The 24,930-nt window shown below is 42.2% G+C and overlaps 1 protein-coding gene across 3 annotated transcripts in view; it reads left to right on the top strand.

Moving 5' to 3' along the window:
• Window positions 1-24,930, top strand: part of ITIH5 (inter-alpha-trypsin inhibitor heavy chain 5) — an 83,215-nt gene that overhangs the window by 1,777 nt on the left and 56,508 nt on the right. For all 3 annotated transcript variants that reach the window (XM_073801526.1, XM_073801527.1, XM_033852339.2), the window contains exons 2-5: window positions 7,558-7,602; window positions 18,060-18,223; window positions 19,161-19,262; window positions 21,091-21,341. In XM_073801526.1, the coding sequence (XP_073657627.1) occupies window positions 7,558-7,602; window positions 18,060-18,223; window positions 19,161-19,262; window positions 21,091-21,341 (562 nt within the window). The remainder of the gene's footprint in view (window positions 1-7,557; window positions 7,603-18,059; window positions 18,224-19,160; window positions 19,263-21,090; window positions 21,342-24,930) is intronic.

Below are 24,930 nucleotides of genomic sequence, written 5' to 3'. Positions count from 1 at the left end.
CTAAAACTTTTTTTAGGGGGCGGAGGGAGAAGAATGTGGGAAGCACTGAAACAAAGATTCTGTTTATGAGCTGGGAGGAGGGATTAAAGCTCTGACATCTGCAAGTCCAAGTAGGCTTAACACTGAACTTCCCTGAATAGAAGAACATAGGTTTAGCCCATTTTAGTGACTTCATGCATTCGTCAACTCACGGCACTATTTATTCATCTGGAAAATGACTAAATCAGAAAAGACTCCAAATATAAAGTTCTGTGAAAATTTGCTATTTTACCTTTTTATACTCTATTAAAAAAATTTGTGTGTGTGTATAAGATGTAGGATTTGAGAGCACAGGCTCCAGAACCAGACTTCCTGGGTTTGAATCCTGGCTCTGCAGTTACTGGGGAGTTAATTAACATCTATGAGCCCCTATTTACCCATCTTGAGAATGGGGATGATGAGATTACTTAATTAAAAGGATTTTGAAGATTAAAATAGTTAATATACTTAGAACTTAGAATGGTGCCTGGCAATGCAGTTAGTGCTTTGGTCTCAGTAATTATGGTCTTCAAAATTATATGTGAACAATTTTTTAAAATTTTATTTTTTATTCAAGTATAGTTGAATTACAATGTGTTAATTTCTGCTGTATAGCAAAGTGATTCAGTTATACATATATATATTTACATTCTTTTTCATATTCTTTTCCATTCTGGTTTATCACAGGATGTTGAATATACTTCCCTGTGCTATACAGTAGGACCTTGTTATTTATCCTTTCTGTATATAATAGTTGGCGTCTGCTAATCCCTAACTTCCAATCCAAACCTCTCCCACCATCCCTCCCCCTTGGCGACCACCAGTCTATTCTCTATGTCCCTGATTCTCTTCTGTTTCATAGATAGGTTCATTTATGTCCAGTTTTAAATTCCACGTATAAGTGATATCATATGGTATTTGGTGAACAATGTTTAAATGTCAATGAATATGTAAATTTTAATGTACCTGAACTTGCCTATTAGCTTGTGTTGCAATTCTTGTGTTGCAGCTTGCCTATTAGCTTGTTATATACCTTTAATTGAAAATATTACTAATAATATGCTAGATTCAAGTCCCTTCCTCCCTCTCCACCTCCTCTGTAAACAGTGTTACCCGTAGTGTAATAAACCCACTATCTGCAGTGGTTTTCAAACTTCATCTTGCAGAAAGGCACTCAGGGGGCTCTTTAAACATTCAGATTCCTGTGCCCCACCCCCATCAATTTCCATCCACTGGGTTTGGGTGGGACCCAGGTGATCCTGATGCAGGTGATGCATGGACCACACTTAGACTAATTCAGCTTTGAAAGCATCTTTCAGGAAATCAATATTAAAAAGCAAGACTCTTGTATAAAATCAGCCTGCTTTCAAATTGATATGGTTTCTTTTTTTTTTTTTTAATATTTATTTATTTATTTTTGGCTGTGTCATGCCTTCATTGTGGCTCGCAGGCTTCTCTGTAGTTGTGGCACGCGGGCTCGCGGGCTTAGTTGCCCAGCGGCATGCGGGATCTTGGTTCCCCAACCAGGAATCGAACCCGCGTCCCATGCATTGGAAGGCGATTCTTAACCGCTGGACCACCAGGGAAGTCCCTCAAACTGACATGGTTTCTTTAACTAAGGATGGAGCTGTGTTCCCATTATTACAAAAGCAGTTTTTAATTTACATAGTAGTAGTAGGCACCAAGTGTTGAGTGTCAGGGAGAGTTTGCTAGGAGCTCTGTGTAGAAATAATAAGAAGCAATAAAGTATATGGTTAAGAGCACCCCAAGTGGAACCAGACTGCCTGGGTTCAAATCTGGATCCCACCACTTACTGGCTGTGTGTACTTGGGCAAGTAACTTAACCTCTCTGGGTCTCCGTTTCCTCACCTGCAAGATGGCGTTGTTAATGGTTCCTACTTCATAGGCAGGGGTGGATCTAAGTTTTGAGAGAGGAGTCAAGTTTATATAATGGGCAAAGCCCTCTTAAAGAAAAATGCTAAATGCTAAAAGTGCTAAAATAAACATTTATTTAGAAGGATAAATAAATCACAGCAAATGACACATTTTGACAAACACTACGAATACCACCGTTTGTTAAGGGACCGTGCAAGTGAAGGATCCTGATGCTCACCTTTTATTAGCTTCTAAACAATCATAAACTATTAAATAAAAAGTAACAAACCCACTTCTGCTCCTGTTTGTTGTGAGGATAAAATGAGCTGATTCAGGCACAGCACTTACATATAGTAAGCACTCAGGTCCTATTAGCTATTTGGGCTATTTATGCACAGCCTGGTTGAATCTCTGCCACTGCAAGGAAGGCCTCAGCTAGCTTATGCTCCAGGGGAACTACGGAAGTCCACCCAGGGGACGTGATGCACGCAAGTGATATTTCAGAGCCTAGATTAGAACCCAGGAGTGCTGAATGCCAAGCCGGGCTCTCAATGACGCCTCCAAAGACCGCCACTTTCATATTTACAATGTAACGTAATTTGTTTAAACACGATTTTAATTTGTAGCTCCTGGCACATAGGTTGTGTTCAGCAAAGGCTTCTGGTACCGCACGCACAGTGGTGATACATTTCTAATTCCCTGAATCGAGCATTTCTGCGGTTTTAAGTTTTATAGTCTCTCACTCAGAACCTTTGCATTTGGGAAAACAAAGAAAATCAAGACCAGTTTTGTTTTTTTCTTAACGCTTTGAAAAGGAAAGTCACGGAAAGATTCTGTGAGCTCCAGACCACTCGATAATGTCTCCTTTATGTGCACGGGTGTGATCGTTGCAGTGGAGTCCTAAGGCTGGATGGGGAAGAAGGGTATTAACAGGAGAGATTCCAGAGATTTCCTCACTCCCGAACCAGAGCCAGCCATATCTGGTTTCTCTGAGGGGGAGGTGGGGAGAAGGATGGGGGAGTCCCACGAGCTGGGCGATGAGTCGTATGTGGCTTAGTGTTCCTAACTAACGTTCTCCTAAAGTCTTGGATGCGCTAACATAAAGCATCTGTGCCCACGGTGCTGTCAGAGGTCCAGCTGGAGGTCCTGTAAGCTTTCTGTATCTAAGGAGCAGAGGGTCCGTTTAGGAAAATGGGGCCATAGGATGGAGACCTGAGCTTTCTTTGTGGGGTTGGGGGGTGGTCCCACCCTCCTCATTATCTTCCCACAAACCAGATCCATTTCCCTTGTTTCTCACAGGTTAAAAGAAACAAGGTGACTTGCCTAAGGATAGTTGGTTTGGGTTTTGTTTTTCCAGCTGCCTGGAAAATTGTTTGGAATTTCAGCCCCCAAAAGAAGTTTCTTCTTCCATTGCTGAGGTTATGGGCCCCCCAAAGGGCAAGAGGTTCATAGCAGGACAACCTGCAGCAACATTTCTCCAAAGGAAGAGAACTTTTGAGAATTACCCAGATGGGATCCTCCCAGACTAACTGTCCTCGGTCCAGGTGATGGGTGGCAGCTCCCGTGCTTTGCAGCCTGTAGCCCTGGGTTTGGTGTCAGGTCCTGTATCAGATCTCTGAGGCAGCAGACTCCTGAGTTCCTGGCTCTTGGTTTCAGGTTTTCAGCATGCCCTCAGAAGATGGAGCCCGGCGGGTAGATACATTTCTGGCACAGAGCCCGCCAGGAACTCCTGTCTTCAGCCGTTTGATGGTGTGTGGCTGAGGCTGGCCTAAGTACAGCCTGAGGGCATGAACCCTGCCTTTCTGTCCCTCTTTCAGGGCACCCGGGTCATTAAAGCATCCATCCGTAATGGGCATGTGTGTGTGTGTTCTACGTGTTCACGATATCCCTCACCCTGGGTGGAATTAGGGTTCACTCCTCTTCTCCTTTCCTGTGCTCTTTCCCATCTGTGGATTTTCTGGAACGCTTTCACGGTGCTTCTCTTCCCTCCCAATCCTGTTCCAACCCTGTGATCGATTCTGGCGGGAAAATACCATCTCTGTTATCCAAATTACGAACATGAAGCAGTGCCTGCTGTTTTCTACCTCTGGCTGGACTGTCCGATGATGGAGTGGATGGAGATTCCAGTCCTCCAGCTCTGACGGTGTTACCGCTACATTCTTTGTGCAGAGGCAGTCTTCAGCCACCCTTGCACATCCTGGTAGGGAACGCTGCTTGGTCCATGTGAGCTAAAGAGGCAGATTCTGAGCTTTTTCCCAGCATGCTTCCCGTATTGAACTGGATGCTCTGTAAATTTCCCTTCCCCTTTCATTCCACTCCAACAAACATCCTACACAACTACTTCTAGCCATCCCTCCATTGTAAAGCCTCTCACGGTCATCTGAGAACATAGTGAACTCTTCTCTTTTCCATTTCCTTTGTAAAAATTACCTCGTCTACTAAGTGTTCCTGAGTGTACTTCTTTCCGGTTAGGTGGTATATGGTCCTTGATGGCAAAGGTCATGGCTGGTATTTCGCAGTAAACACTGTGGTCTGGACATCTGTTCTGATGCTGGAGAAGCAAGCTCAACTCAGTAGGAGCAAAAAATCCTATTTGAGCCATCTCTTAAGTCTATTATCTGGCGGTCCATGCTCTGAGATTACTATTCATGGCAGCCCTTGACATTAAGCTGGAGTCGGTCACTCACCTGTCCTTAACCCACACTCCCAGGTTCTTACAAGGCAAGGGGAAAACTCTCGAACAGTAAAAGGGATCAGGAATTCCTAACTAAAAACAATGAAGATGACTGCTGTCATTTCCACTTCTAATCCTAGCTGGTACCAGGAAGTTTTGATTCTGGTTCAGTCCGAGTCTAAATTTGGACTGAAGTGTAGCCATCGTGATCCCCTGAGAGGCCAGTCATCTCAAAAATGAGAAACCAGCCTCTCTTGTTCTTCTTAATGCTTGTTTATTTTCCTGGAAAACCTATTTTACAAAGGAGGAGACTTCAAAGAAATACTTTAGATCAACCGGAGAACATAATACCTGCGCAGGCCTGAGCTTCCCTTCTGACCATGGCTATCTTAAGTGGTCCCCAGCCTATTCCACAATTTTAGGAAGGGAGAGGCCTGAGCTGAGCCTGCAGACCCGATGGAGACCTTGCCCAGGAAACTTATTCTGGCTTTCCTTGGACGGTCCCAATCATCCCATGTCATTTTAGAAATAGAAACCAGTGTCCTCCTAGTCATTGTTTGGTTCTCATGGAGCCAGGGCCGATGTCAACCTAAAACCCTGTACTAATTCTTTCTATTCCATGTTCTGTAGAATAGGAGACTCTATAATGGCTTATAATGGTAATGTACAGTAGCATTATCTATTTTCAGGAGGGATCAGGGAGAGGATAGTGGTTAAACCAGTTTCTGTTATACTTTGAGTTTACAAAATGGAAATATCTTTATTGTTTTTTTTCCTATTTGGAAATGATACACAGTAATTTGTCCAAAACTGAGGTAGTCCAAAAAAGTTTAAAGAAGAAGAATTTAATCGCTCAAAGGTAACAGCCATTAGCATTTTGGGCACATTCTACACACGTAGACACTTATAAAAATGAGATCATGTTAAAGATAGCGTTTTGCTACCTGATTTAATCACTTAAAATATGGCTGAATGTATAAGTGAGGACAGGCCAGGCTGTACTGGGGTAACAACCCCCAAATCTCAGTGACTTAAATGACAAACGTTTGTTTCTTGCTTGTATGACTTGTCCATCTTGGATTGTCGGTGCAGCAAGTGTGATCTTGGGCTTGGTGGAGCAGTGACCATATCAAACGTTGCTAATTACTATGCCGGTGAGAAAAGGCAGTTCTGGAGGACCTCACACCTGCGATCAAATCCTTGGCGCAGAAGTGACAGATGCCACTTAACATTCATAACTTATTGGCCAGAGCCAGTTCCGTGGCTCTGTCTTCCCACAAGGGGGCCAGGAAATGCAATCCTTCTGGCAGAGAGTTGGAGAAATATTTGGGGAACAGCACAGAAGTCTAGTAAAATTAACATTGATGTCAGTAAATATAGACCCATAGTATTATTTTCAATAGCTATATTCTAATTAATCAATGTATCATAATATATTGAACCAAACCATTTTTAAAGGATATGTTAGGGTATTTCCAATGATTAGCAATTGTTTTAAAAGTTGAAAAGAATTTTTTTGTACATTCATTTCTTTTCCTATTGATTTTTCCCCCATATGATGCTTTTCTGAAACTAGGATTTCTAAATTAGAAGACGTGCATACTGGTGGAAATGTAAAATGTTGCAGCTGCTTTGAAAACTGGTTTATCTATTTCTTAAAAGTTAAATTTATCATATGATCCAGGAATTCCACTTGTAGGTATCTGCCTGAGGAAACTGAAAACATATGTCCAACACAAAGAACTCTATGTGAATGTTCATAGAGTTCAAGTTCCACATTATAAATAATAGCCAAAAAGTAGAAATAACCTAAACGTCCATCAACTGGCCAATGGATAAACAAAATGTGGTGTATCCACACAATGGAATATTATTCAGACGTAAAAAAGAACAAAGTGCTGATAAACGCTACAAGATTACGCTAAGTGAAAAAAGCCAGTAATAAATGACCACATATGGTATGATTCCGTGTATATGAAATGCCCAGAATGAGTAAATCCATAGAGACAAAGTAGATTAGTGGTTGCCTGGGCCCAGGGCAAAGGCTGGGGTTGGGAGCCTTTCTGTTAGGACAATAAAAACGTTCTAGTAAAGCAATTATACACCAATAAAGATGTTAAAAATACAAAAAAAAAAAAAAAACGTTCTAACTTGATTGTCGTGGTGATTGCACAACTCTGTGCATACACTAAAAAACATTGAATTGTTTTAAATGAATGAATTTTATTGTTTGTAAATTATACCTCATAAAGCTGTTGAAAAAGGCATGCATACAGTCTAAGCATATTTTCCAAGTCTGTGATCGACATTGTCAAACTGCCCTCCAGAAAGGCCGATTCATCACTCACAGCAGCGGTAGTTAACACTTCTGTTCTTTAAACAGTGATGTGTCATGAGAAATAATCAGCAACCAGCTAGGACTTTTAAATTAGTCCAGAGGGGCTGGTTAATTATTATATGATTTTTAAAAATAAGGATGTTATTACCGTCCCCTGCCCCTCCTCTGCAGGTGGGAAAGTATAACAAATCATCCACAAAAAAACACAGTAAGAAAGTTCAAGGTAAGTTCAGTTTTGCTTCCAGAGTTTCCTGGAGTTTTGAGCAGAGTAAATGAGCCCATCAGAGTTGAGCTGACAGGTTTACTCGTTGTAGCAGACACAACAGCAAAGAGCCGATTTTCAAGCCAAAAATGAATGGAAACCGAAAACAGATATTCTAATGAACTCTGTCCTGGCCATTTCATCTGTCTTCCCCTAACAGATGTAAGAACCCTCAGGTGAGGAGGGGGTGTGACATCATGGGTTCAGCAGTCAGCCAGGTCTGAGAGGGATGAATTCTAATCCTGGCCTGGATGCTCCCTGGTTACAGGTCAAAACTGCTTTTCAGGATGGATAACCCTTTGCATGAATTCGAATTGGTTTTAACCCCCTCATGTAACTCACATGAGAATGACCTCACGATCATATTTCATGTCTCTTTTCTTCTTCTAGGTTGCACTCAGGGTCCCAAGGCAAGTCAGGCTGTTGCAAAGGCTGGTACGTATATTCACGTATATTCTCTTAAAAATCTGTTCCCCTTGCTATTCTGTGTATTTTGAACCAGGCAATAACTATGTTCGCAGCTCCCCCAAAGCTTATAAATTGCATGTAGAAGAAATCGAACATGAAACAGTGTAGCTTCTGTAAGGCTTTCTTTTATAGGCTTTTATAAGGCTTTCTTTAAGTGGATTTTTTTTCTGAAAAGAGACCTGATTATTCCAGTAGAACTGTAAGGACAAAGTATGAAGTTTTCAAAGACCTTCTTAGAAAAAAGCCCAACACCTAAGTGAATCTTTACTTTTTTATGATGTTCTTACACAAGAAATAAAGGCTGTGTTGTGAAGTCAACAGCTAAAGCAAGCAAAGAATTCCCATTTATAGATTAAAGCTTTGTGTAATGGAAGTTGGGCCAGGCTCTCAGTGCATGCTGGAGGTTTCCAGATGGAACTTGGGCAGATGTTCAGGATTCTAAGCATTTAACTGAAATGATCTCAGTCCTTCCTTCCCGCTGTGTGTGCCGTGATCTATCAAAATGTGGGGACACGCCTTCAGGCTCTGAGGCTACGGATTCCTCTGTACATCCTCAGGAATGAGCCATTTACCCGAGGCCTCCGCACTCCTGGCTGGTGGTCGAGTCAAGGCTGGATTGACCATGACCAATGTCGCAATCATTACCATCTTTATTTGGACCAGGACTTTGTATTCTCATCGTTTTCTGCATGGCCTCTTCCTCCCCTCCCTTCTCCTATTCTCCCAATCTCGACTCCCCATACCCCAGGTTTGCTAACCTCATTGTCTCATGTTTTTGTTCATGTTCACATCATCACACACAGACATATGTGAACATAAACGGGTAAAGAATTGTGAAGCGTCTAGATTTTTACCCGACTTACAAGCCAATAAGCTAGTCTGTTGCTGTTTCATGGATGCTGGCACAAAACAGGAGACTCCTGGGCCAGAGATGAAGGATGATTTATTACTCACAGTAAGAGCAGAAGTCAGAGTGGCAGGATTGGTGCCTTTCCTCCAGCTCAGTTCTCATGTAGTGATACAGAGAGGGCCAGGCGACACCTACACACGTGGTTGGTTTTATCACAAGAGAGGTACTGTATAGCACAGGGAACTCTACTCAGTACTCTATGATGACCTATGTGGGAAAAGAATCTAAAAAAGAGTGGATATGTGTATAGGTATAACTGGTTCCCTTTGCTGTACAGCAGAAACGAGCACAGCATTGTGAATCAACCATACTCCAATAAATATTAGTCAAAAAAAAAAAAAAGAGAGAAACGCTAAGCTTAGGGAACCTGCCTCTTTTGTAATGAACACTAAGCCTGCCTGATCTTTGCCCTGGAGGGAGACATTCTCTTTATTATTCTGGACTTTAAGCCAACCTGCCCTTTGCTCTGAAGGAAAACCCCACCTCTCTCTTCCCAAGCTGTTCATTATACAAATATCCTGGAAAATGCAGTACAAAACAGAGGTAGCCAGTGCCTCTGCACAGAAAATGTGCAGAAATACCAGACTCATGGACAGTAGTCTCCCAGCAAGACATGGATACACATATTCATTCATTCAACAAGGTTTTTGTTTTGTTTTGTTTTGTTTTTGGCCAAGCCACGCGGCTTGTGGGATCTTAGTTCCCTGACCAGGGATTGAACCCGTTGCTGCTTGCAGTGAAAGCGCCGAGTCCTAACCACTGGACTGCCAGGGAATTCCCAACAAGTATTTTTTTGAATCCTTACTATCTGCCCAGAGATGTTCAAGGCATTGGGAGTATAGCAATGAACGAAACAGGCAAAAGACCCTGTCTTTCATAGAGCTTGAATTCTAAAGCGGGGCAGAGATAGACACAGCCAATAAATAAATGGTGAAGTGTGTTAGGAATAGAGAAGATGCCATGAGAAAAACATCATGGCAGAGGCAGGTGGGAGACCCTCGTGTACATTGGCATGTATGAGGGTTCTCATATTTGCTTTCAGACAGTGGGACCATGTAACCACAGCTACTGTTCCCTGCATGCTGACCACGTGCCAGGCACTGTCCTGAGCGCGTCATGTGTCATAGCTCAACCAAATATAGAGACGTTTTACAGATGAGAAAACCGAGGTTCAGAGAGATTGAGCCACTTGTCCAAGATTACACTTTCCGAAAGAGGTGGTTGAACCAGGATTTTGAGTCCCAGCAGTCTAGCTTCTGAGTCTGTGCTTGTCACTTATACACACAGCTGCCTCCTCACCTGATTGTATTTTTCTGTTTCTTATTATTTTCACTCAACAGTGCCTCACCTGGCCTGCCTCTATCCATTCTTTGAGATGGTGAAAAAATATTACAGGTTGTTGGCACACGATGGTTTATCAAGCATTCTACTATTGATGAGCTTTCAATATTTTTCCAATTTTTTTGCCCCTGTAAATGCTGCTGCAAAAATTTTTTTTTCTATTATGTGGGTGCTTTTAATTCTGTGGCTGAGATTTTCAGTAAGAGGATTGCTGAGTCAGAGTGCACACACACTTTTAATTTTGATAGATGTAGTCAGGCTACTTTTTGAATACACCTAGTACCTTATGTCTTAATTTCATTTCTGTCAGCAGTGATGAATATGTACGTTTCTGCCAGCAGTGCTATAATTACTCCTTTTGATTTGTCAGTCTCTTAGATTTAAAGTGATACCTCATTGTTCCTTTAATGTGCATTTCCCTGAGTCTGGACTTTCCCCCATATATTTATTGGCCATTCAGAGTCATTCTTCTGTGAAATTTTTCCTGCACCCATTTTTCTATTGTGTTTTTTTATCCCCTAATTGTCAGTATGTAAGAAATCTTTGTGTGCTGTACATACTCTGTCTTCTGAATTGGAAGAGTTCTCCCCTAAATCTGTTACTTGTCTATTAACTTTGTATATAGTATAGTTGCCATATAAAAGCTTTAAGTTCCTGAGTAATAAATAAGTTTATCTCTTCTTTATACCCTTCAAGGTTTCATTCTTGGTTAAAAAGATTTCCTTGGCCCTTTGGCTTAGACTGTTCTATACAATCTCTTAAATTTTCTTAGAAATCTAGTAACGTTAAAAGGCTCACTTTTATTGATGCATGTATTATAATTTTGTGATGTGGACTTGATTTACCCATCCAAACAGTACCAGAATGATCTTTCCAGCATAGGTCTGGTGCATCACTCTCTTTTGCAAATGCCTTCAGTTACTTTGTATCACCTGTAGGATTAACTCTGAGGACATCTATGGCCCCTTGTGTTCTGGCTCCTGCCTGCCTCTGTAGCCCTCGTTTACCCGAGTCTCCTTGTATTTTGTGTTCTAGCCATACCACACTAATCTGAATGTTCTCTACTCTAATTAACGAAGAGGACGCGGTGGCCACAGCTGGTACCCTCCTGTCACTGCCAGCTCATGGACCCCTGGGGATTTGCTTGATTTTATTCTGAATTAAGTAGATACTCTTTTAAGGAAGCCCTTGTATCACAGATGCCAAAAATGTGTATGTTTTGAAAAACAGGAGTATCTTTTTTTCTGAGTCTCCATGGTGCTTAACAGCTACTGGCCTGTTTTCCTAAAATAATTCACTGCCATCCTTTAACCTCCCGATGGCAGGGGCTATGTCTTGGCATCCCCTTCCTAGCAGATATTCTAAAATTTGTAGCCGGGATATGTTTTGAGCAGACGTGGTGAGACACACAGACACGGAAATGATCCTCACGAAGGAGGAAGTTTATACTCAGAGGTCCCAAGGGATGAGAAGCATGGCAGCGCTATGTGGGGAAGCACCGGGTCAGTCAGGGGGCAGCAGGGACAGAGAGAGAATGCGGCCAAGAGCCTTTATTGGGGTTTCTACAGGAAGAAATTGATGAGTCAGGTTAGGCATGCTGCTTAAGCTTAGGATTGGGCAGTTGGAATAATGTTGGCAGTCTCTGGGCTACAGCGATGGTCCCCAGTGGTTGGGTACCTGGTCCTGGGGTGATACGGGGCAGGGGGAATATTGGTTGGTGTGTGAGAGTTTGGTAAAGGAGGTGGTTGAGGTAGAGGGCTCTGTGCTGATTGGTTGTATCTCGAAGGTGTGCTTGCAGGGGCGTCATTTGTTATCTTTAGGAATCAGCTGGCCCTGGGAGGAGCAGCCTCTCCAAGATCAAAGCCCCAAATGCCAGAGCATCAGGAGTATCGAAAATAAGAAAATATAGTCAGTTCAGTAGGTAGTGTGGTGCTGGGCCCCATTACCTCACTGAGAGCCAGCTACGTACGTGTCTGTCTCCCTGCTCCCAACTCTAGCCATCGTGGTTTATCTGTTTTAGGGGGTATACAGAATGGAATTTTTCTTCTGCATAAAGATGATAATTGCGGGCTTCCCTGGTGGCGCAGTGGTTGAGAGTCCGCCTGCTGATGCAGGGGACACGGGTTCGTGCCCCGGTCCGGGAAGATCCCACGTGCCACGGAGCAGCTGGGCCCATGAGCCATGGCCACTGAGCCTGTGCGTCCGGAGCCTGTGCTCCGCAACGGGAGAGGCCGCAACAGTGAGAGGCCCGCGTACCGCAAAAAAAAAAAAAAAAAAAAAAAGATAATTGCATTTTGTGTTTCCTCTCTAAACATAATGAAATATTGCCCTATAGAATGTATTACCGCAAATAGGCAATTCAGAGCTGATGACACCCTCTGTCTACAGAAGGAAAATTATTTCCCCAGGGTGGTAAATACAGTCATCAGGGAGGTGCCCTGTCTGAAGTCCTCTGCTTCATGTAATAACAGCATGCGCTGTGTTTTTCTCAAAAGGAAGAAGCATTCAGGTTTAGTAAAGATCTCTGGACTGGAGTCAGCCAATTGCCAGGCTCCATAAAGTGAGAGGAGCTGATGAAGTTGTTTCTGAGGTTCTCTCCCACCTTTGGGCTGATTTCTTCTACTGGTCGACAAAGAACTCTTAGACCAGGATAAAACAGCAGAAGGTCAATCTTCTGGGAAGAGACCTGGCTCCTGGCAAAGGCCGTGGCAAACACTCCCCTGTCACAGTTCCAGATGGCATCTTGGGGGATTCAGGATGTCTTCTGGGTGACTTGATCTTAAGTGACTCACATGAGTTACACAGAAACCTCTGGTCCCCCAAGCAGCTAATTAAGACACTCCCTGCCTAAAAGTGCTTTTCCATCTGTTTCGTTTTTTCAGAAAAGATAATGAAGACATTATTATGTCACAGGAAGACTTGACTTCTGCCCCCTGTTTTTCAGCCCACATCCCCAAACAAAATACTGAGTTGAATGCATATATGGGAAGCATGTTGGATTTTTAAGAACTGTGCTTTGGGAAAAACCTAGACCATGGTTTTATATCCTCTCTTTTATGACACATTTTCCTAAACCTCTCCCATTCCAGGTTCTGTGCTTGGCCTTGGGGTGGTGCATCTCCTCGCGATTTTATGTACCTGGCCAATATTCTTCGCCCCATGTGCCCTCCCTTCTAACTAAACTGCACTATTCTTGTGCCAGGAATGGGCTATGGTTCCTTCCCATTTCTATGTCTTCTGTGTTTTTTGTTTTTTCTATGTCTTTTTGTTTTCTTTCACCACATGTAAATCCTACATCTCTTTAAAAGCCTTTTCTTACTTTTATGGTCTTCACTGTTTTCTCTTCCTTCTGAGCTCTGGAAAGTCTTCTAGTCAATCAGTAAATATTACTCAGTCATAAAAAGGAATGAAATTGTGTCAGTTGCAGAGACGTGAATGGACCTAGAGACTGTCATGCAGAGTGAAGTAAGTCAGAAGGAGAAAAACAAATATACATTAACGCATATATGTGGAATCTAGAAAAATGGTATAGATGATCTTATTTGCAAAGCAGAAATAGAGACACAGACGTAGAGAAGAAACATATGGATACCAAGGGGGAAAGGAGGGGGGTGGGATGAATCGGGACATTGGGATTGACATATATACAGTACTGTGTATAAAATAGATAACTAATGAGAACTTACTATATAGCACAGGGAACTCTACTCAGTCCTCTGTGGTGACCTAAATGGGAAGGAAATCCAAAAAAGAGGGGATATATGTATACGTATAGCTGATTCACTTTGCTGTGCGGCAGAAACTGACACAACATTGTAAAGCAACTATACTCCAGTAAAAAAAAGTAAATACGTATATCTCCCTATATCTTCCTGTGCTTCTCTCTATTTTTTGCACTTTCTTCCCACCGCGCCTTGAGAGAACAGATCGTGTGTAATATTTCTTCCCAATCCATCATAGAATCTAGAGTCGTGCTTCTGAAATACTAGTTTATTACTATTTCCCTTTGGAGGATATCTATTTTTCTCTAATTGTTCAAGATTCCGAAAATTCAGTTTTACAAATGTTTTTGATTTTGATTCTCTGCTGAGAGCTGTGGGCGAGAAAAAAGGAATAAGTCATGGCCCCCGTTTTCCACGTGTTCACACGCCAGGAGGGGCAGGGGAAGGGATGGGTAGCTTTCGGGGATGGGGGATAGAGTTGCACATAATTGATGTTAATAGATTTTTGGCGGACAGCGCAGTCACGGAAAGGCAAGGGCTATCCATGTAAATAACACAGGGGCTCCTGTGGGAAAACACTAACTGGGCAGAAGCAGTAAAACTAAAATAGTTTCTTGAAACTTTTCTCAGCCTGTCTCTCGGGGCTACAGACCATAAACTGTGCTTCCTCGTGATGTAATGTTGTGGAAAATTCTGCTACATCCATAATCTTAAGGCAAAAGAAGATACCATAGTAGTCAAACTTAGCATTTTGTCAGGCGTCTCCTAATTTTCACATTTTAATTGCAGTGAGATTTTAAGTGATAATTATCTCATAAATGAGAACAAATCAACATGACATCAAAGATAATCTCAAGGGTACCAAGTGCAGAAGATCTTTAAATACTTTAGAAATAGTACAGGGCAAGGACTCTTTATGGTAGAAACTCCGTTTTGTTTGGAATGCCGTGCAGCTAGAGTTGTATGCTCTGTTTATCAAAGACGTAAACTAAACAAGATTTTTTCCCTAGTAGTGCTCGACTTTTGTGTAAAGAAGTGATAAGTTGATAAGAAAAATATTGGGGGGGCCAAATTCCCTGGTGGTCCAGTGGTTAGGACTCCGCGCTTCCATGGCAGGGGGTGTGGGTTCAATCCCTGGTCAGGGAACTAAGATCCTGCAAGCTGCATGGTGCAACCCAAAAGAAAAAAGAAAAAAGTTCTAGAAAATGTCAGAAAGTGGCACTAGTGCAGAATGGATTCAGCTCCCTGATCTGTCTGGAGTGTTTACAGTTTAATGGGGGGGATAACTGAGGTTTACAGGTAACTTTTGAATTGAACCAGCATTACATATACTATGCTTTGGCAGTTCTGTATTTTACTGGCTGTCTAACAGTGACCGCTGGGAAAAGCCTTGATCAGCCAGGCCACCTCTGGAATCCTTTTACAGAAGAGGCAGGATTGGAAGTCAGCAACTCCATATTCTCATGCTGGATTTCTTACCTCCCACCTGTGTGACCAGGGGCAAGTACCCTAGCCTGGTCTTAACGTTGGTAAAGTGAGGGGATTGGACTTGAGAGTTTCTTTTTCTTTGTATTTGTCTTGATAGCTTTTACTATAACTTCTTCATTTCAAGGGCGTTTCTAATATGCAGAAGTCTAGTTCCCAAAACAAAACCAATAAAGCACGTAGAGATCAGAAAGAGCATAGAGTTCGAAATAAATTAACAAAATGACTAAATCCAGCTCAAGGGCAACTCACACTAAAGTAGGGTTGTAAACGCAAATGTCTAAAGGTGTCCAGGTCTAAAGGTCCAGGTCTAAATGTCTAAAGGTGTACGAGGAAGGTGTCCAGTTTCTGTTGTTGTATGAAAATCTTCTCTCAACTTGGCGGCTAAAGCAGCGGATTTTGTCCTAAAGAGACGAGATGTTCATAAAGAATGTTTTGTCAACCTTGCTTTACAGTGTTGTGTTAGTTTCTGCTGTACAGCGAAGTGAATCAGCTATATGCATACATATATCCCTTTCCTCTTGGGTCTCCCTCCCACCCTCCCTGCTCCATCCCACCCATCTAGGTCATCACAGAGCACCGAGCTGAGCTCCTTGGGCTATACAGCAGGTTCCCACTAGCTCTCTGTTTTACACATGGTAGTGTATATATGTCAGTCCCAATCTCCCAATTCATACCACCCTCCCCTTCCCCCCGCCGTGTCCACACATCCGTTCTCTACGTCTGTGTCTCTATTGCTGCCCTGCAAATAGGTTCATCTGTACCATTTTTCTAGATTCCACATATATGCGTTAACATACAATGTTTGTTTTTCTCTTTCTGACTTACTCTTTGTGACGTTGTAAAGCAACTATACCCCAATTTTAAAAAAAGAGGACTTCCCTGGTGGTGCAGTGGTTAAGAATCCGCCTGCCAATGCAGGGGTCACGGGGTCGAGCCCTGGTCCGGGAAGATCCCACATGCCGCGGAGCAACTAAGCCTGTGCGCCACAGCTACTGAGCCTGCGCTCTAGAGCCCGCGAGCCACAACTACTGAGCCCGCATGCCACAACTACTGAAGCCCGTGTGCCTAGAGCCCGTGCTGCACAACAAGAGAAGCCACCGCAATGAGAAGCCTGCGCACCGCAACAAAGAGTAGCCCCCGCTCGCCGCAACTGAAGAAAGCCTGTGTGCAGCCACGAAGACCCAAAAATAAAATAAATAAATAAATTTATTTTTTTAAAAAGAATATTTTTAAATAAAAAATATAATCATATATATGATTATATATTATATATATAAATATATATGTGATTATATATTTTATATATAAAATCATATATATATTTTTTATATATATAATCATCGATTATTTCTGATTTCAGGAATAATTTCCTAAAACCCAATGTTTTATTCCTTACTTTTGACTTTGAGTTAGATTCTTGGATCTCAGAAGAAGACATAATTTAGGTGATTTACAAACCCTCTCAATTTATAGATATAAAATTCTAGCAGAAATACATGAAGTGTCACCTAGTTATATTAGTTTAAAAGAGTGCTTCTCAACCCTCAGAATCCCCTGGAGGGCTTGTTGAAACATAGACTTCTAGCCCCACCCCCTGAGATGCTCGCTCTGTAGGTTTGGCATGGGGTCTGAGGTTCTCATTTCTAATAAGCTCCCAGGTGATGCTGCTGACGCTGCTGGTCCAAGGACCACATCTCAAGAACCATTGTTTTTGAAATACCTCCTTCTCAGACCGAATTGGAGAACTTGTTTTCTTTCTAGGGGAAAATCTTTCAGATGTGTTTAGATTTTTTTCTGCTTCAAGTTCAGCCACCAGACGAACAGTCTGGTGGAACTCTGCCACCACCACTGCCCACACTCTGGCCTGGCTCATGCGGTGAAGAAGACACTTAGCAGGAGTTATAATACCATGAGGTAGAAGCAAATGCATATATTATAGATGCACAGAGAACTGTGAATAGTTTAACCAGCTTTTAAATTTGCACTGCCTAGCTACTGCCCTTATCAGAAGTTTTGGGGGATAAATTTAATTGGCACAGACTTCCCTATTTCTGGCTTCTAATTCCCCAAATACTTTCTTGAGCTCAGTATTGATTCTTATTTTACAATAATGTGATTGTCATCTGAAAGGAAAAGCCCCAGAGTATAGTTTCTCTAAGTGGATATTGAAATTAATTAGGAAATATGAGAATTTCTTTAGGTGTAATCTGATGTTGTGGTCAATTCAGTGAGTCTAGAAATGTGATCTAAACATTTATAACAGAAAAGTGTTATATACTTCACATACTTCTAAAATTCCAATATTTTATTCTTTAACTAGAGTATATTCTCTGTTAAATTGGAAATCTTAACTGTGTCCATTTCTTTTTGTTTTTTACAGTTTTTAAAAAAATTTTATATTGGAGTGTAGTTGATTTACAATGTTGTGTTAGTTTCAGGTGTACAGCAAAGTGATTCAGTTATACATATACATGTGTCTATTCTCTTTCAGATTCTTTTCCCATATAGCTTATAACAGAGTATTGAGTAGAGTTCCCTGTGCTATATATACAGTAGGTCCTGTTGATTATCTATTTTATATATAGTAGTGTGTATATGTTAATCCCAACCTCCTAATTTATATCTCCCTACTGTGTTCATTTCTTAAAGCTGGGCTAAATAATTTGTTTCTCTGTCATGTACTGGTTGTTCAACCATGACTTTTACAACTGAGGGGAAAATCTGGAAAATCAGGACAAGACAAAGAAAGAAGAAAACAATCACAAGTCAAGGGCTCCCAAACTGAAGATGATTTCTCTTATGGAAAAAAAAAAAAAAAATACCTACCCCCAAATGGTTGAATCATGCTTTCATGTGCCATTGAAAATACTGTTTTTTTAAAAAATTTTTATTGAAGTATGGTCGATTTACAATGTTGTGAGAGTTCCAGGTGCACAGCATACCGTGTGTTTTGATTCCAACAGAAAACCAAACCCTTGATGACAGAATTCTCAGTGAAGTCCACCATCATTTCCCGTTACGCCTTCACTACGGTTGCCTGCAGGTTGCTGAACAGAGCATCTGAGGACCAGGAAATCACGTTTCAGATGCAGATTCCAGCCGCAGCTTTCATCACTAACTTCACTATGTAGGTGACACCCTGGTCAGAGACCCTGGGTTGAAGGTTTCTAGGCAGGAGGGTCAAGGGGAGCCTGAGATGCTGTGAGGACCACAGTCTTTGGCCGTGAGAATTTATAAATTCTCAGTCCAGTGGACAGTTCGTGGGAAAGAAGGTTGATTCCCTCCCCCACTTCCTCTCCCTTCTTCCTTCTATCTCTCCCTCTCCCCCTTCCTCCTTTTTATTACCTCTTCTTTTATTCCACTACTCTCTTCTTTCCTCTCTCCTTTCCTCCCCCCACCTTCATTTCCTCTTTCTTTCCCTCCAACAAACGGGTACCCACCCTGGGCCAGGTGCGCTTCAAGGTGATTGGTCTACTTCTATGAAAAAAGACAATGTTGCTCTGCTCCAGCAATTCCACTGGGGAGAAACAATAAATAAGCAAACAGATGAATAAATGAGATAACTTCAGACAGTAGCAAATGCTGTGGAGATGGCAAGTAGGATTGAGGCGGCTTGTTTAGTTGGGGAGGTGGATCAGAGGAGTCAGTGTTGAAGTTGAGATCTGAAGGACGAGACACCGTGAAACCTTTGATGTACCAGATAGAATATCTTTCTTCTTTTCTCCTGAACTAAGAGGTAAAGAGATGCAAATGAGGTGTGTGGGTTTAATTTTAGGTCTGGGCAAGGTTCAAGTTGGGGAATCTTCTTGGAAGTTTGAGCAGGTCTTCTGATTTCCTCCTGGAGAATCAGAGGCCCCCTGGCTTGGATCTTCCCATCTGGACCTGTTGAAAACTGCCCTAGAATGAGATGAGCGATACAAGGGGAGTGCCCTGGCCTGGAATGCATTCTTTCTGCACATCCAAGAGGCAAATAAAAATATTTTCTAGGGTTGTCATGGTTATGAGATCCATGTTGGAGTTTGTCTTGGACGGCAAGCTGGCAACGCGGCTGTCTTCTGTTTCAGGCTTATTGGAGACAAGGTGTATCAGGGAGAAATTACAGAGAAAGAAAAGAAAAATGGTGATAAGGTAAAAGAGAAAAGGAATAAAACCACAGAAGACAGTGGGTAAGTACCATTGAATTAAGGAATTAAAAGTCCACTTTAGCCAAGTGTCAAATTTTCTACCCTGCCTACCCATCTTGTTCTCACCCTTTTCTTCAAAGGTTTATCTTTTTATTTTTTATCATCATAATAAATAATTAAATATACCTGGTTAGGGACTTCCCTGCCCGTCCAGCTGTTAAGACTTCACCTTCCAGTGCAGGGGATGTGGGTTCGATCCCTGGTCAGGGAGCTAAGATCCCACATGCCTCAGGGCCAAAACATCGAAGCATAAACCAGAAACAATACTGTAACAAATTCAATAAAGACTTTGAAAATGGTCCACATCAAAAAAAAAAAATCTTAAAAAAAATACAGCTATATACCTGGTTAACAATATAGTAGCTAAGGGTTTATGATGAAAAGGAATATTTTATTGCTCCCATTCCCCAGTTCTCACTTTCTAGAAACATCCACTTCTGATATTTCTGTAGATTTCTGGTAGTTACCTCCCTCACTCTAAATATTATGATAGTTTGCTTTTTAAAAATTTCATGATAAAAATCAGATATTATCTGTTGATTCTGTGCTGTGAAGAAAGAGGATTCAGCATGTTTACAATACTCCCACTTTCTCTCTGCATTCCAGTTTTTTGTATTATTATCTTTTTCTTCTTCAGTTAATTTAAGCAGTTATACCATCTCAGACGAGCCCTGTTATCTTCAGTGATAATATTCTGTCTCCTTCATGTCATTCTGCCTTTTCATTTCCATCTCCAGCACTCATCTCTTCCTACTTAATCATTTACTTTTGCATCATCAGTTATCACCGTTAAAATTCTGATCTGTCCTGGTATTTGTATTCTTTGTCTATAAACTGAATCTAAACACTGAAAACCAATAAATCAATTCACTTTTAATGACTCCGTAGATAACATTAACTAGAGAACCACCTAGTATACTGAGAATAATCAATTTCCCTCTCTACCAGCCCATTTGAAAAAAAAGTCATCTGTTCCCTTTGAAGAAAAACGACCTTAGTATCTAGAGGAAAAGGTGTGGGCTTTATGAGGATTATCTTTTCTTACACTTCATAAATTGTGCAGAATCAGGCAAGCCACAGTTCCGTTTAGTCGGATCACAGCAGGAATCTGTTTTTCCTGGAGGTCAGCTGTGTCAGTCCCCCTCCCCTTTGCTCCCTCGGGTCTGACACAAGGAGAGGTCGGAGAGTTCAGTAGTCTTTGAATTCTCTGCTCTTCAGAATTCCTTGAACCTGTCTGACCTTCCTCTAGTGCAGGCCTTTGCTACTCGTCCCAAAACTAAATTCTAGTTTTTCTTTCTAATGTCAACTGAAAAAATATGCACAACCTAAAAATCAAGAATTATGTTTTATTGGAGGCATTACTGAAGACTATAGCCTGGGAGACAGCTTCTCAGCTCTGAGGGACTGTTCCAAACAGGAGCCAGGATATAGAGGAGTTTTTGCTGAAAAAAAAAAAGAGGTAGTCACACATCAAAAGATTACTGCTAATCACACACACTGAAAAACAACAGACATCTCGAGTTGATGAATTCAGTGCTTCTGTGTATAGGAAGATGCAAGAGTCTGGGCTCATGGAAATTATTCCTTAGATATGCATCTTAACTATCTAGGGCCAGTCTCCTGGTTTTCTCCTTCCTGAATCCCCTCAGGATGCATCATGGGGGCAGCTGCAGTGGCTGGTGGCTTGATGATGGGGAAACATAGTGGTCCACGCTAAGGCCTCTCGCTGAGAGAGTTTGGCCGGGGCCCTGGGGGACTCGAGGGAACCTGGCTTTCTCCGATCCCCTGTTCCCTTTTCTCTTTCTTCCAGGGAGAAGGGGACGGAGACCTTCAGAGCCTCCGTGGTGCTTCCCAGCAAGGACAAGGCTGCCTTCCTCCTGAGTTACGAGGAGCTCCTGCAGCGGCGGCTGGGGAAGTACGAGCACGTGGTCAGCGTACGGCCCCAGCAGCTGGTGGGGCGGCTGACGGTGGAGGTGACCATTCTGGAGAGGTCGGGCATCGCGGCGCTGGAGGTGCTGGGGCTCCAGAACAGCCGTCGCCAGGGCAGCGGGCGGGGGCAAGGTGAGCGGTGCTGGCCGGATGCACTCAGGTGTCGTGTGCTGACTCCAAGCTGGGCGCTGGCATTAAACCAGATGGCACCCCTGCAGCACGGGCCCCAAGAGGAGGGGGAATCTGAAGGACAGCAGCAAAACAAAGACAGTGCCCTGTACCTTTGTTTTTTAAGCCAGGCTCTATGAGGAGATTTAAATGTTCAAATCATTTGACACTGTCGTATCACTCCTGGGAATCTAACCTCGGTGAGACATCTAGAATATCGGTACTGTTACATGTACAAACCCGTTTGATAATATTTGTAGTAGCAAAAACATTCCTTCATCCTAAGTATTCAACCACACAGACGTGATTAGTAAAATAGGGTTACGAAAACAATTCAGCACGTGATAGAGAAAAAAGAGACACAGTTGTACATACACTTTAATGTTAAATATGTTAACTGTGAAGCTGACAAAAGACCAGGAAGTTATATAAAATAATCATTTTATACTAGGGGTAAGGGAGTATGTGGTCATTTTCTAATACTCTATTTTATTTTATTTTTCAATACTCTGTTTTTAAAGCAAACTTTTGACATTAACGTAAACATCTAAATAATGTGCTATATCTTTCTAAATTTAAATAATGAAAAATATGTACTGCCAGTTTGACTTAAGACACAGACATTTTTTCTTCATTAGTAAGATTGCTCAATTTGCTTTTTTCTCAAATTTTAATTTTTTAAATAGCACTCTGTTGAAATGATAATGAAAAATTCAATCTAATCTAATTTTAACCACTATATTAATTTCCACTAATAGTTTACATTAAATATTCACTTGCATTGTGCCTTATCCTAAGTATATCAGTAAGGCTTTATGTCAAATTGGTGACAGCATAGATGTGCCCCCAAATTCACCGGGGTTAGAATGACAAGATTTCGGACATCTGTGACACTGAGATCAGGGAAGTGCTGAGTGCTGAGTGATCATGGAGTGTGCAGAATCTGAATTCAACCCCTGTGACTGCAAGGAGGGTCCAGAGTCTCCCAAGAAGGCTTCTCGTACAAGAATATTTAGGGATGAGGTTGGAAGGAGAGGAGAGAAATAACTTGACACGAGGAATAACAGAATGTCGTTATCTTACATGATGCAAAAACAGTCAAGAGCCGGAGCTGGTATGTGGGACAGTGAACAGTACGGAACATACGGGTTCTGCCCCCAGCACGCAGTTCAGTGAGTGACTCTGGACGTGACAGTGTGGAACGTACGCGTTCTGCCCCCAGCACGCAGTTCAGTGAGTGACTCTGGACGTGACAGTATGGAACATACGCGTTCTGCCCCCAGCACGCAGTTCAGTGAGTGACTCTGGACGTGACAGTATGGAACGTACGCGTTCTGCCCCCAGCACGCAGTTCAGTGAGTGACTCTGGACGTGACAGTATGGAACGTACGTGTTCTGCCCCCAGCACGCAGTTCAGTGAGTGACTCTGGATGTGAGAAGTCATTCACCCTCAAAGACTGGAGTGTGGATTCAGGTCTATTATAAGTTGACTCCAGACAGTGGGCTGGCAGTCCATCCAGATCTCGTCAGAAAGTTACAGATATCATCAAGGGACCTGACATTCAGAAATGGCATGAGATACATGACACCATTCTTAGGTCATCTGGGTCACTGTGTGTATGGTTAATGGATTTTCAATCAGTTATGAACTATGTCCTTGAAAAAAGCTGACCTGGGCCGTGTGAGACTCAGCTTACGCATCTGTAAACAGGGATAGTAACTGTCTCTTAGGGTCATTGGGAAGCATTTGTGTACATGTGGTGCCGAGTAAGAGCTTAATCATTGTAATTAGTATTATCCCCTTCTATTTACTTTTTTTCTCTGCAAATCTTATCTCCCTTATTAGATCATAAGTGATTGTGAAGCAGGTCTTTGTCTGATTAACCTTTGTCTCCTTACAGTATTAAACAGGATGCGTTTTAAAGAGTAGATAGCTAATGAGGTGTCTGCAAAGTAGAGAAGAAAAGGAAGAAAAAAAAGGAAAAGAAAGAAAAAAGAAAAATACACACCTAATCTAATAAGAAAGAACATTTTAAAATTTCATTTCTCCCTAATCACAATTTAGTGGGGAATTTTCCCACGTGGGAAGTATGGGCATCCTGTTGTAGGAATGAAATGGATGTGTGTCTTGCCAGGTTCAGAACCACTGTGACTCTTCAGAGGTGTCCGCGTTGTGGTGTGTGGGTTATGCTTGGAGGGGACAGGTCTGAATGCTGTTGTTAATCCTGTTACTGCTTATCTGCAGGGCCTGTGGGAATCTCAGAGGAATTTTTCCAGACCATTGATCTCTTGGGAATCTGTTTATTTTTAAGAAAATTGTTTTCCTGGCTCTTTGCACCAGAGTAGATATTTTGCCTTCCAGAGTGAGAGGTCTCACAGGCCATTACCCAGGCCAGGTGCAGTGGACCGGGGCCCTTTTGCCCCTCATTCCCATCCAGAGCTCAGCTGTTCCTCTTCCTGCAAAACGGCAGCCCCAGGAGCCAGAGGCATAGGATGTTGTGATTTTGTCTGGACGCTATTGCGTGTTTCCAGAAAGCATCCAGGATAGAGGTGCAGCTAGAATAGCACTTAGACCAGGATGTTGGCTGTGATCGTGTGAATGTGGACCGGAGCCAGCACATGCCTCTGATAGATCTGGCTGTCCTTAAGAGGTCAGACTTCTGGACTTCTCTGACCGCTGGACCCATTGACATCTTTACGGAAGCAATTCTAGATAAAGATGACTACGTGCTAGCTACTAGACTCGGCCCTTGCACACAAGATTATCTCCTTCAACCTCTAGAACAGCCCTCTCTGGAGCTTTTGTAAAATACTGAGGGTGTGAGTTCAAATTCCGAGTCTCTCCCTAGTTACGAAGAAAGAAAGAGAAAGGCTAAAAGCAGTGGAACCTACCTTTGCCTCAGTTTACTTGTCCGATGTATGCGGATTGGACCCACGGCTACTGAATCGTAAATGAAAGGGCTTTTTCTCAATGTGAAAGCCAATTCGGTGAGATGTACTTTGGAAGCCAAAGCATTATACTTTCTGGATTATTAAAATAGTTAACTCACGTGCATGGTTCAAACTATAAAAGGATACAAATTGGTATTCGGTACAAGACCAGACTCCCTCTCTCATCTGTCACCCTCCCTTCTCCTCCAGTAACTCCTCTAAAATATTTTTATGATTTGTGAGCTCAGTGGAACAGAGTATTTGAAATTAAGACTTTCCTGGAACATCCCTGGATGTGTGATCTTCTCAAGTCATACACCAGGATAGATATTCCATCTATGTTTAAAGCTGGTTATTTCACTCTCTAGGTTAAAATCTCAAACTTCTTATGGCCCTATGGCACCAAAATTACTGCCCTTTCCATGCTTAAAAAAAAAAAAACTGGAGGGGGGCATAAAACTTGCATTTATGATCAGATCCCTGATGGCTAGGAGTAAAATAAAATGAGATTAGCAAAATAAGAAATAAGGTACCTTGCCTGTTTTATCCCCTTTTGCTTTACATCAGCGATGCTCAAACCTGGCTATACCCTACAGGCACAGGAGAGGTTAAAAAAAAAAAA

This window comes from Tursiops truncatus, chromosome 2, assembly GCF_011762595.2.
Source record: "Tursiops truncatus isolate mTurTru1 chromosome 2, mTurTru1.mat.Y, whole genome shotgun sequence".
Taxonomy (NCBI): domain Eukaryota; kingdom Metazoa; phylum Chordata; class Mammalia; order Artiodactyla; family Delphinidae; genus Tursiops; species Tursiops truncatus.
Note: the sequence above shows the minus strand (reverse complement) of the source record. Positions and strands in the feature narration are given on the sequence as shown.